The 12,209-nt window shown below is 34.6% G+C and overlaps 1 protein-coding gene across 1 annotated transcript; it reads left to right on the top strand.

Annotated features, from left to right (window-relative positions):
• The first annotated feature begins 7,208 nt into the window (after window positions 1-7,208).
• On the top strand, window positions 7,209-8,279 carry LOC104102601 (F-box/LRR-repeat protein At3g58900-like). Its single transcript, XM_070176797.1, has 2 exons — window positions 7,209-7,649; window positions 8,127-8,279. Exons 1-2 carry the CDS (start codon window positions 7,209-7,211, stop codon window positions 8,277-8,279), a joined length of 594 nt encoding a protein of 197 aa, XP_070032898.1.
• Window positions 8,280-12,209: the final 3,930 nt, after the last annotated feature.

Genomic DNA, 12,209 nt, shown 5'->3' with positions numbered 1-12,209 from the left:
GGCCAGTAGTATCCCGCCCTGATTAGTGTTTTAATTAAAGATCTTCCACCTGCGTGATTTCCGCAATGTACTTCATGTACTTCCCTCATCACGTACTCCGTTTGATTGGGTCCAAGGCACCTTTCTAAAGGACCGCCAAACATTTTTCGATATAAATTACCTCGAATTAGGCGGTAATAAGCAGCTTTTCGTCGAAGCACTTGAGATTCTTTCTTTCCTTCAGGTACGATCCCGTGCTGCAAAAAATTAACAATCTCGTTTCTCCAATCCCGGGTTAAATTATTAAAACTTACCTCATGTTTATCCTGGTCAAGTACTGAATGAAATAAATGTATTACAATAGCATTTTCTTCACTCGTTACTTCTGCAACTGAAGCAAGGTTAGCCAACGCGTCTGCTTCTATATTTTCTTCCCTGGGTATTTGCACGATCTTCCATGATTGGAATTGCCTGACCAGTTCTTTTGCCTTTTCCAAGTATTGTTGCATTTGTGCCTCTCTAGCAGTGTAAGTCCCCTGCATCTGATTGACTACCAGTTGAGAGTCACTTTTAATCATGATTTGCTCTATGGAGAGTTCTCGTGCTAGTTCCAAACCTGCAATTACAACTTCATACTCTACTTAATTGTTAGTAATAGGGTAACATTTAATTGCTTGTCTTATACTTTCACCTGAGGGTGGGATTAAGACAATACCTAAACCGACTCCGTTGACATTTGAAGAGCCATCAATAAATAAAGTCCACGTGATTGGATTAGCTCCAGTAAAAAATTGTAATTTCTTTTCTACTTCAGGAATTATTTTTGTATTAAAATCTGCGACAAAATATGCTAAAACTTGAGACTTTATTGCTGTTCTAGGTTGATAAATAATGTCATATTCACTTAGTTCTATTTTCCACTTGGCTAGTCTGCCTGACAATTCTTGTTTATGCAAAATATTCCTTAATGGATATGTAGTTACTACGGAGATAGGATGGCATTGAAAATATGGTTTCAATTTCTTAGCTGCCATGACTAATGCTAAAACTAGTTTCTCTAGATGAGGATATCTAGTTTCAGCATCTAATAAAGATTTACTAACATAATAAATAGGAGATTGCTTACCTTTGTCCTCCATTACTAAAACTGCACTTACAGCTACTTCTGCAACTGCAAGATATACAAATAGTCTTTCTCCATCCCTTGGTTTAGACAGTAGGGGAGGATTTGTTAAGTATGCCTTCAAATCTTTGAGGCTTGTCGGCATTCCTCACTCCATTCAAACTGATTTTTCTTCTTCAATACTGAAAAGAATTTAACGCTTTTCTCTGAAGATCTTGAAATGAATCTTCCCAAAGATGCAATCCTACCTGGCAATATTTGTACCCCTTTTTTGCTTGTGAGTATATCAGGTATTTCTTCAATAGCTTTAATCTGTGCATGATTTACTTCAATTCCTTTATTAGATACGAGAAAGCCGAGAAACTTACCTGAAGCTACGCCAAAAACGCACTTTTCTGGGTTCAGTTTCATATTATATCTGTGGAGGATCTCGAAGTTAGTTGAAAGATGTTGAAAATGATCTTCCGCTCGTGTAGATTTGACCAACATATCATCAATGTACACTTCCATCGTCTTCCCCATGTGTTCTTGGAACATCTTGGTTACCAACCTTTGATACGTGGCTCCATCATTTTTCAAGCCAAAAGGCAAGACTTTGTAACAATAAGTCCCCCTTTTTGTAATAAATGAAGTTTTTTCTTCGTCTAAGGGGTCCATTTTTATTTGATTATAACCAGCATACGCATCTAGAAAGCATAATTATTTGGGGCATGCGGTAGCTTCAATCAATTGATCTATATGCGGTAATGGGAATGAATCCTTCGGATGCTTTATTTAAGTCGGTGTAATCCACTCAAACTCTCCATTTACCATTCTTTTTAGGAACTACCACAGTATTAGCTAACCAATTAGAATATTTTACCTCACATATTGAATCGATCTTTAAGAGTTTCTGTACCTCTTCATCGATCACTTAATTTTTGAATGATCATTGCTTCCTCTTCTTTTGTTTGACAGGCATGAATGATGGATCTTCATTTAATTTATGAGTCATCACCTCCGGAGGTATACCTGTCATATCTGAATGGAACCATACAAAATAATCCACGTTAGCTTTTAAATATTCAATTAACTTATCTCTCCTTTCTGGGTTTAACCTTGCTCCAATATGAATTCTTTGATCTGGCCACTGTTCGAATAGTGGAACAGCTTCAAACTCCTCAATCATTGTTATAATATTTTCGTTCTCCTCTGGCTCTTGAATTACATCTGGCCTGGAGTCCACGCCTGTTTGTTTTGATACAATTTCGGTTGAAATTTGATTTACTGCATCTTTCTCACTTGCACCCGCATCTTTTTGACTTGCACTCGTATCTTTTTGACTATTCAATTAGCGAAGAACCAAGTTTATCATGCAAGGACGAAACACATTGATATTCGGTATCATTTCGTATGAGAAATCATAGAAGAAGGTGGAGTCACGGTGAAGAAAATTCATACTACGGAGAACCCTGCTGATATACTGACAAAAGTAGTGACTGCGGTCAAATTTTAACATTGTTTGAATTTGATCAACATTGTTGAACACTAAAGATTGAAGATGAAGACACAACCAAAATTTGTTATTGAGAGAAAATTGAAGATGTGGAATTTTGCCAAGGTGGAGATTTGTTGAAATTGTCAAAAGTCCCACATCGGTGGATGACAATTTTGAATGGGAATTTCACCATATAAAAGGAGGCCTAATGTTTAGGATTTAAACACACCTCTCATTTGCCTTTTTTTTTTTCTTAAGGCATTTGTATCTTCTCTCTTTAGTATTATTTCACTTGTAATTTTGGAGTGGAATAAAAATATTGATTGTGTCCGAGGAAGTAGGCAAAATTGGCCGAACCTCGTAAATTCTAGTGTTCTTTTATTATTGTCTTATTGTCTTGTTTATTACTTAGTGGTTGTCATAATTTTTGGTATAGTAATTGTGACTCATTCACACTATATTTATTTGGCTTTCACAACAACAATTCCCTTCATTTAGAATGAAACAATCCAAGAATATCCTTTCTCTAGACAGGAACCCGGGCAGAAGATATCAATTTAATATTCCTTGATATGGTTGTAAGTATGCAATATAGAAAAGGGATTAGTAGCCCTCTCAATTCACTATTTTGTGAGCTAAAACGGATATATGTATCCATCATTTTGTAAAGGTTTGAGGATGCTCAACCTACGTAGTAACATATGTAAGGTGAAGTCCCCCTCCAATGTATTTATATATTTATCTATATATGTTTGTCCAGGCTCATGAAGGAGCTGGATATCTTTAACCAAGAAAAAAAAGAGAAAACGAACAAACTCTAGCATTATCATCGATAGAGCTTGAGGTTGTCTTGTTGAACAGGGGAATATATATGAACATCTCCTATTCTTTTTGAAGGATATTCTTATCCTTGTGTTGTAATCTTTGGAGGTAAGGACCATCCTCCTCCATCATTTCAAGATTAATACAAACATCCCCAGTTTAAGTGGGAAATTAATTTTAAAAAAAATATAGCAATAGAAGGAAAGGAAAAAAGACAAGATAAAAGCTAGACAGTAAATATCCTTTCTATTCTTCTATTTTCGTCTTATTTTTTGCAAATAAAAAGCTTTAATTCAAGAGGCCTACTCATCTGTTCGATCAAATTGTGGTATAAATAGAGTTCCTCAAAACTCCAAAAACTCATGTCATTGGGCACTAAAGAGAACCTATAATTATGGGCTAGACTCCCAATGGTTCAAGTATTCTCACTACTAAAAATCACTTGTTACCGACGCAAATTACCGACGGACGTCCTCGGTAACAAGACTGTACCGAAGGAAGTCCGTCGGTAAGTGGTAGGTAGTTAAATCTTTTCTCGGTAAAATAAACCGACAGAATCCGTCGGTAATTACTGATGGACCCCATCGGAAAGCCATCGGTCCGTAGTTGGTCAAATAAGCAATAAAAATCAGCAGCAAATGCCAACAGAATTTGAAAACAGGCACTCTCTTCGTTAAGAGGCAGTATCCATATTGTCAAACTATTCAAGCAGTTGTCTCTATTTTTATTTTTGTTTTGGCTTTGTAAATTCGAAGGAGTTCTTTATATTTTCCTCATGATATTAAACCAAGGTCTATAAACTGTCTTATCATACATACTGCCTCTCAAAGATGAAATATTTCCAAATACTTATAATGCTCTCCGCGAAGACGGCTATTACTTCTGAAAATTTCACACATAAAGAAGTTTGAGTTCATTGTGAAAGCAATATTATCTGCTTATTACATTTAGAAATATATACCCAGGAAGCTCCCGTAAAAGAAATAGATAAGCTCCTAGAGCCTGCCGTCATATTCCAAAAACTTGTAAAGGTCAACTACTCTACAATACGACATTTCTTACCAATGAATACATTGGGAACCGTATGTCTCAGTGGCTATTGTAGCAAACAAAAGAGAGGTGACAAATAACACTGGACAATTTTTATACCTTGCTAAAAACAAGCACGAAAATTGCATCTACAGGATTGAACAACCAAAAGAACAAACTTGAAGATGGAATAATAAAATAAAACCCATCAAGGTCTAAGATTCATCTTCACCAAACCCTTCTCTTTCCTTTCCTCTTATCCTAAACCTCTCTTCCCCTTCGCATTACTATGAGAATTTGTGAACTCAAACCACCCCCAAAAACGACCTCAATAGCCGACGATGGAAGAAAACTTACCGGAGATGGAGAGGAGTCTGAGTGCCGCTTGGATTGAGTGCCGATGACGCCGGTGAAGCGGGGATTTGCCCTAGAAGCAGTGAGGCGGAGTGTTTAATTTGGTAAATGTATATTCTTATGTTTAATGAAGCGGGGATTTCATATCTCTAAAGTTTATGTTTATGTTTAAGCAGTGAGGCGGAGTGCTTATTTGTTAACCAAATTAATTTATGTTTAAGTTTGCTTAAGTAATTAGCAAACATGTAATTATATAAACCAAAATTAATGACCCATAATTTTGGTGTAATAATCAATTTATAAGCTAATTAATTATCACTGATACACCTCTACATAATGTAATTATCAATTTACAATGTAATTAAACCTAACATTACTTAAGGATACTAGCTAATTAATTATTAATATTAATTAACGATACAACTAATATATTTCTACTTACTTTAGTTATCAATTTAAGATAATTAAATAATCACTAAGACTTTTCACGTATACCATTAATAAACTTCTATTTAGTGTGTAATTAACAACGCATAGGCTAGTGAATCACTGACATTACTTAAGGATATATCCTTAGTGCGTACACTTCTACTTAGTGTAATTATCAATATCTATAAGCTAATTGTAACTATTACACTTCTATACTTAATGTAATTATCAATGAATTACCTAATAAATTATTAATATTAATTAATGATATTGCTAATATAGTTTTACTTACTTTAGTTGTCAATTTAAGATAATTAAATAATTACCAATATTTGTTCAGTATACCATTAATAAACTTCTACCTAGTGTGTAATTATCAATGTATGGGCTAGTGCATCACTAACATTACTTAAGGATATATCCTTAGTGTGTACACTTCTACTTAGTGTAATTATCAATATCTATAAGCTAATTGTAACTATTACACTTCTATACTTAATGCAATTATCAATGAATTGCCTAATAAATTATTAATATTAATTAACGATATTGCTAATATAGTTTTACTTACTTTAGTTGTTAATTTAAGATAATTAAATAATTACCAATATTTGTCAGTATACCATTAATAAACTTCTACCTAGTGTGTAATTATTAATGTATAGGTTAGTGCATCACTAACATTACTTAAGGATATATTCTTAGTACACTTTTACTTAGTGTAATTATCAATCTATAAGCTAATTATAACTATTACAATTCTGCTTATTGTAACTATCAATATATAGGCTAATCAATTATTAACATTACTTAACGATACCATTAATAAACCTCTACTTACTTTAATTATCAATTTAGAGATAAACAATCACTAACATTTCTCACAAATAGCATTAATACACTTTCACTTAGTGTATAATTATCAATGTATAGGCTAATCAATCACTAACATTACTGATATAAGGATGCCACTAGTTCACTAATATTTAGTGCTATTATCAACGTATACATGCTAATCAATCACCAACATTAGTTACAAATATATTATTAATATACTTATACTTCGGGTAATTATCAATTTACAAGCTAAATACAACCAATACATGTTTACTTAATATATTATCAATGTGTATGATAATCAATTGTTAACGTTACTTAAGGACACCATTAATACACTTCTACTTACAGTAATTATCAATTTATAAGATAAACCATCACTAATATTTCTTACGAAAACGACTAATACACTTCTTTTTAGTGTGTAACTATCAATGGATAGGTTAATCAATGTAGTTAAGGATACTACAAATTTACTTTTACTTAGTGTAATTATAAATTACTAAGCTAATTATCACTAATATATTTTTAATAGTGTAATTACCTTCACTTAGTGTAAATTTCAATAAATAGGCTAATCAACCACTAAGATAATTAAGTAAATACTTATCGAGGGACTTACCGACGGCCTCCCTCAGTATTGTGTAATAAAAAATACAAAATAATTATGTATAAGATTATTTATTTAAATTACCGACGGAAGTCCATCGGTACTATAAGAACAAAATTCAAAATATTATGTAAATGCAATAGCAATTGAGTATGTCGATAACTTTATTTATTTTTTTATTTTTTTAAAAAAGCACCGAGAGACACCGTTGGTACCTAAAACAATAATTCAAATATATAAATACAAAATGTTTCGAGGGAGTTCGTCGGTAAATTACCGACGGAGTGCATTGGTACAACCAATTAAATTTTGATTGGTCAAAGTATTATTATTTATCGAGAGTTGTCCGTCGGTTATTTTTAAAAAAAATAAAAATTAAAAAGTTCAAAAGTACCGAGGGACTCCGTCGGAAAGTCCCTCGGAATACCGACGGAAAAAAGTTTGTCGGTACTTCTGCGTCCGTAAACAACTCTTTTTTAGTAGTGTCTCTTCTTTAAATACTAACGTGGAATCTCCAACATGAAATAGAGGAAACAAACCTTAGTACCATGGATAGAACTTTAGAATTACCAACACAAATTCTCCACAATATACTCTCTCGCCTCTCCACAAAAACTGCGGCTCAAACCAGTGTGTTGTCAAAGTCATGGCTTAAAGCATGTTCTACGAACCCCCATCTTAGTTTTGATGAATCTTACTTTCAAAACTTTCAAGGTAACTTCTTGAGAATTGTAGACAATACTTTGGAAAGGTATCGCCATGAAAATCTACCTATTTCAACTTTTAAGCTTTGCATCTCTTTCTCTAATCAAACTGACTATGATGGTCTGGTGGATAAATGGTTAGATATAGTTGCAGAGAAAGGGGTTTCACAGGTTGAACTTTTGGCGAAAAGCAGATCAAGATTAGTTTCAGAAAGATATACTTTGTCAGCTTATACCATATTTACTATGGAATCATTGCAGGAGTTGGAGCTAAATCATTGTAAAGTACTGAAACTAAAACCAATAATAGTTGAAGATAGTAAAATTAACTGTCGTAACCTAAAAAGTGTTAGGATCGGGAACCCGGGTAGTGCGGAATTTAGCCAAACAACGGTATAATGACAATAACAAAGACAATGCAAGTCGATAATAATGGCAATTAAAGTAGATAAAGAAGAACCCAATTTAATGTGGTTCGGTCAGTGTGACTTACGTCCACAAGCGAAGAGGAGCAATTTCACTATACCAATAAGAGTACAAAAAAAAGAGTACAAAATTAGAGTAAATACTCTAATTAATCCCAAATACCATAAGAGAATAACCTCACAAGATCAATCCAAAGAAAGGGTTCACACAGGTGTTCCCCAACACTTAACTCTCATACAAAACACTCTTAATAAAGGAGGAAAGGAAGAAACAAGAAATGAAGACTCAAGTCTTGTTGGTGTGTCTAAAATGAACTAATGGCCTTCCCTTTTATAGGCAAAAAGTTTTGGCCTCTTAGGTGTAAAAGAAGAGATACAACTTGTGCAAATGATGTCCACTACACAATGCAATATCTTTGGGTCTCAAAGAATATTGTCAACAAAGTCTACACTTTGCAAAGATGCTTATGCTTATGCTTATGTGAGATGAACTCCATTAGACAAAATATTGGCCATAATTACAAATCTCCACCTTGGCCTAATTTTGGCTGATATAGTAAATTTGCTCCACCTTCTCCGCAAAAGCCCCAAAGGGCATATGTCAAGTTTTAATGCCATCAAAATTAGACAAGTTGTCTGATACCGAAACTGTAGTAGGGCCGATAATAGTGGAGCCCAATAAAGTATACAACGAACCAGATCTGTGTGCTTTCATGATCGCAAGAGCACCATGAGAAACTTTCAGAACTCTACCTTCACTGGTGTACTTGCACCAAAGAGATTCTATAGTGCCCAAAGAGATGAGATTTTTCTTCAAGTCAGGAACATGTCGAACATCAATGAGAATTATCACCACACCATCGTGCATTTTGATTCGGACTGTACCTTTTCCAAAAACTTTGCAGGTAGTATTGTTGCCCATAAAGACAACTCCACCCCCCATAGATTCATATGTGGTAAATAAACCCCGATTGAGACACATATGATAAGAACAATCCGAATATAAAATCCACTCATTGTTTAGATTTGAAACTATTATTAGTTGCTAAAAAAATAGTTCCCTCAGTCTCATCAGTAGCTACACTTGCTTCGACAGTGTCAGTATTTTTATGCTAATTTTTCCTTTTCTTATGCTTTTCTTTATTTTTCAGCTTATAGCATTTGGAGATAATGTGACATTTCTTATGACAATAGCGATACTCTAAATTATTGTATCTCGATATGGAGTCGGATTTGCCCCAAATAAACAAGCCAACTTTCGCTTGAGTTCCACTAGCTTCCCCAGTAATATCACTATCTATCTGTTCTTTTGATTTTAAGATAGATTTAATATCCTTATAAGAGATATTATGTAACGACCCTAAATTCCCACCTTCAGACCGTGATGGCGCATAACATTTCACTTGCTATTCAAGCCAACGTTAAAATAATATTAATCAATTTTTAAACAATCTTTAAATTATTAATAATCAAAGAAAAAAAAACGGAAGCAAAGTTTGAAATATAGTGAAATAATCCATAAAAATAACGGTGTCTAAATACCATCCCAGAATTAGTGTCACAATTGCACGAGCTTCTAGAATAAATACAAATAAAGGTCTGAATAAAATAAAGTTATCTTGAAATAAACACAGCTAAAGTAAAATAGACGGGGACTTCAGAACTGCGGACGCCATGCAGTTATACCTTAAGTCTCCTCTGGTAGCTGAAATCCGAGCAAGTCTATGGTACGCCGCTGGGACCAACTCCAAAATCTGCACAAGAAGTGCAGAGTGTAGAATAAGTATAACCGACCCCATATACTAGTAAGTGTTGAGCCTAACCTCGACGAAGTAGTGACGAGGCTAAGGCGGTTCACTTACATTAACCTGTACGCAATATTGATAACAACAATAAATAATAGAAATAAATCAGGTAACTCATTTATAATAATTGAAGTCAACTCAGCAGTCATAATCCATTATTATTTCAACCAATTCTGTTGCAGCGTTCAACCCGCTCTCACAATATATTCGCATTTAATTCTGTTGCAGCGTGCAACCAACTCTCCCAATATATTCCTTTTAATCATGTCTGTCATGTATTTATTTTAATCAAGTATATATATAGACTTTTAAATAAGTCTGTTGCGGCGTGCAACTCGATCCTCCAATATGAACTTTTTAATAAGTCTGTTGCAGCGTGCAACCCGATCCTCCAATATGGACTTTTTAATAAGTTTGTTGCGACGTGCAACCTAATCCTCCAATATATATCCATTTCAATTAATTCTGTTGCGGCGTGCAACCCGCTCCTCCAACATATTCATTTACCAATTCTTATAGAAGAATTTTTTCCGATAAGTGCAACAATTAATATAAAACTATAAGACAACAAGCATACAATAATTATAATTTAATTATAAAACAAACAATGAAAAATAGCAAATTATTATAAAAATCAGGGAGAAAATAGGCAGTTTAATATTTAATACGCTAAATGTCAAATAACAATTAAGACACATAATTCAAATAGCATGTAACAATTAATGCAAGAATTCAAGGATTAATGTTTGACAAAGAATAGGAGAGAAACAATTATTATAATAATTAATTCATGATTTAAAATAATTTATGATTTTTCAAGTAAGTAGGCAACAGTTAATTTGACGACGTATAGACACTCGTCACCTCGCCTATACTTCGTTCACATGCATTTCACATAACAAATAATTTAAGGGTTCTATTCCCTAAAGTCAAGGTTAACCCCAACACTTACCTCGCTTTGCAAATTCCAATCAATTATTCAACCACAACTTTTCCTTTTAAATTTGCCTCAGAAAACTTCAAATCTATTCACAAACAATTCAATATATTCAATACTAATCATAAGAATTAATTCCATATGAATTTACACATTTTCCGGATAAAAATCCGAAATTCATTAAAATATTCGACAATGGGACCCACATCTCAAAAACCGAAAAAACTCGCGAAATCTGACACCCGTTCCGATACGAGTTCAACCATATAAAATTTGACCAATTCCGATATCAAATGGACCTTCAAATCTTGATTTTTCGTTTTTGGAAAGTTTAACAAAAAAATCAATTTCTTCCATCTAAATCCGAAATAAATGATGAATATAGACTTAGATTATGAAATACAATCACTATATGATAAAGAACACTTAACCAGTTCGAAATCGTGAAAAACTCCTTTGAAATCGCCCCTAAGTCGAGTTATAATTGAGGGTTTGTGAAAAAATGAGAAAAATCCCGTTTTGGTTCTGTTTTAAGTCACAGGGGTGAGGCCTTCTTCGCGTTCGCGAAGGTCCTGTCGCGTTCGCGATGAGTAGCAGCCTATGGCTTTAGCGTTCGCGAGTCCTCCTTCGCGTTCACGAGTCCTCCTTCGCGTTCGCGAAGGCTTTTCCCCCCTGGCCTTCACGTTCGCGAGGCATTGCTCGCGTTCGTGATGAAGGAATGATCAACCCTCCCCCAGGTGTGCCTAACACTACGCGTTCGCGAGGAGCTGGTCACGTTCGCGAAGGGTAATTCCCCCATCGCTTCGTGTTCGCAAGCAAGACTTCGCGTTCGCGAAGAAGAAAACTTCAGCTGCCCAGTTTACTCTTCGCGTTAGCGAGAGTACCTTCGCGAACGCGAAGAAGGACATGACAGAACACCTGCTGTAGCAAAATACCAGATTTTAAAAGTCCAGAACTCCCCGTAGCCTATCCGAAACTCACCCGAGCCTTCGGGGCTCCATACCAAACATGCACATATGTCCTAAAATATCATACAAACTTGCTCGCGCGATCAAATCGTCAAAATAACACCTAGAACTACGAATCGGACACCAAATCAAAGGAAGTTTTCAAGAAAACTTTAAAACTTATATTTTTACAACCGGATGTCCGAATCACGTCAAATCAACTCCGATTCTCACCAAATTTGGTAGACAAGTCATAAATATTATAATGGACCTATAACGGGCTCCGAAACCAAAATACGGACCCAAGGCCAATAAATCCAACATCAGTAATTTCTTAGAAATTATTAAGCTTTCAAGCTTTTAATTTTTCATCAAAACTCCATATCTCGGGCTAGGGACCTCGAAATTCGATTCCGGACATACACCCAAGTCCAAAATCATGATACGGACCTACCGAAATTGTCAAAACACTAATCCGGGTCTGTTTACACAAAATGTTGAGCAAAGTCAACTTAGTTGAGTTTTAAAGCTCTATTTCACATTTTAATCCATTTTTCACATAAAAACTTTCAGAAAAATTGTACGGACTGCGCACGCAAGTCGAGAAATAATAAATGGTGCTTTTCTAGGTCTTAGAACACAGAATTTCTTATTAAATTTAAAGATGACATTTTGGGTCATCACATTCTCCACCTCTAAAACAAACGTTCGTCTTCGAACGAAGTTAGAAA

This window comes from Nicotiana tomentosiformis, chromosome 5 (assembly GCF_000390325.3).
Source record: "Nicotiana tomentosiformis chromosome 5, ASM39032v3, whole genome shotgun sequence".
In the NCBI taxonomy this organism is placed as follows: domain Eukaryota; kingdom Viridiplantae; phylum Streptophyta; class Magnoliopsida; order Solanales; family Solanaceae; genus Nicotiana; species Nicotiana tomentosiformis.
The sequence above is the reverse complement of the archived record's forward strand: the minus strand, read 5'-3'. Positions and strand labels throughout refer to the sequence as shown.

Coding starts and splice junctions, on each gene's coding strand:
- LOC104102601 (XM_070176797.1), top strand. CDS start 7,209: ATGGATAGAACTTTAGAATTACCAACACAAATTCTCCACAATATACTC. Junction 7,650..8,126: donor TGGAGCTAAATCATTGTAAA/GTACTGAAACTA, acceptor TCCCTTTTATAG/GCAAAAAGTTTTGGCCTCTT.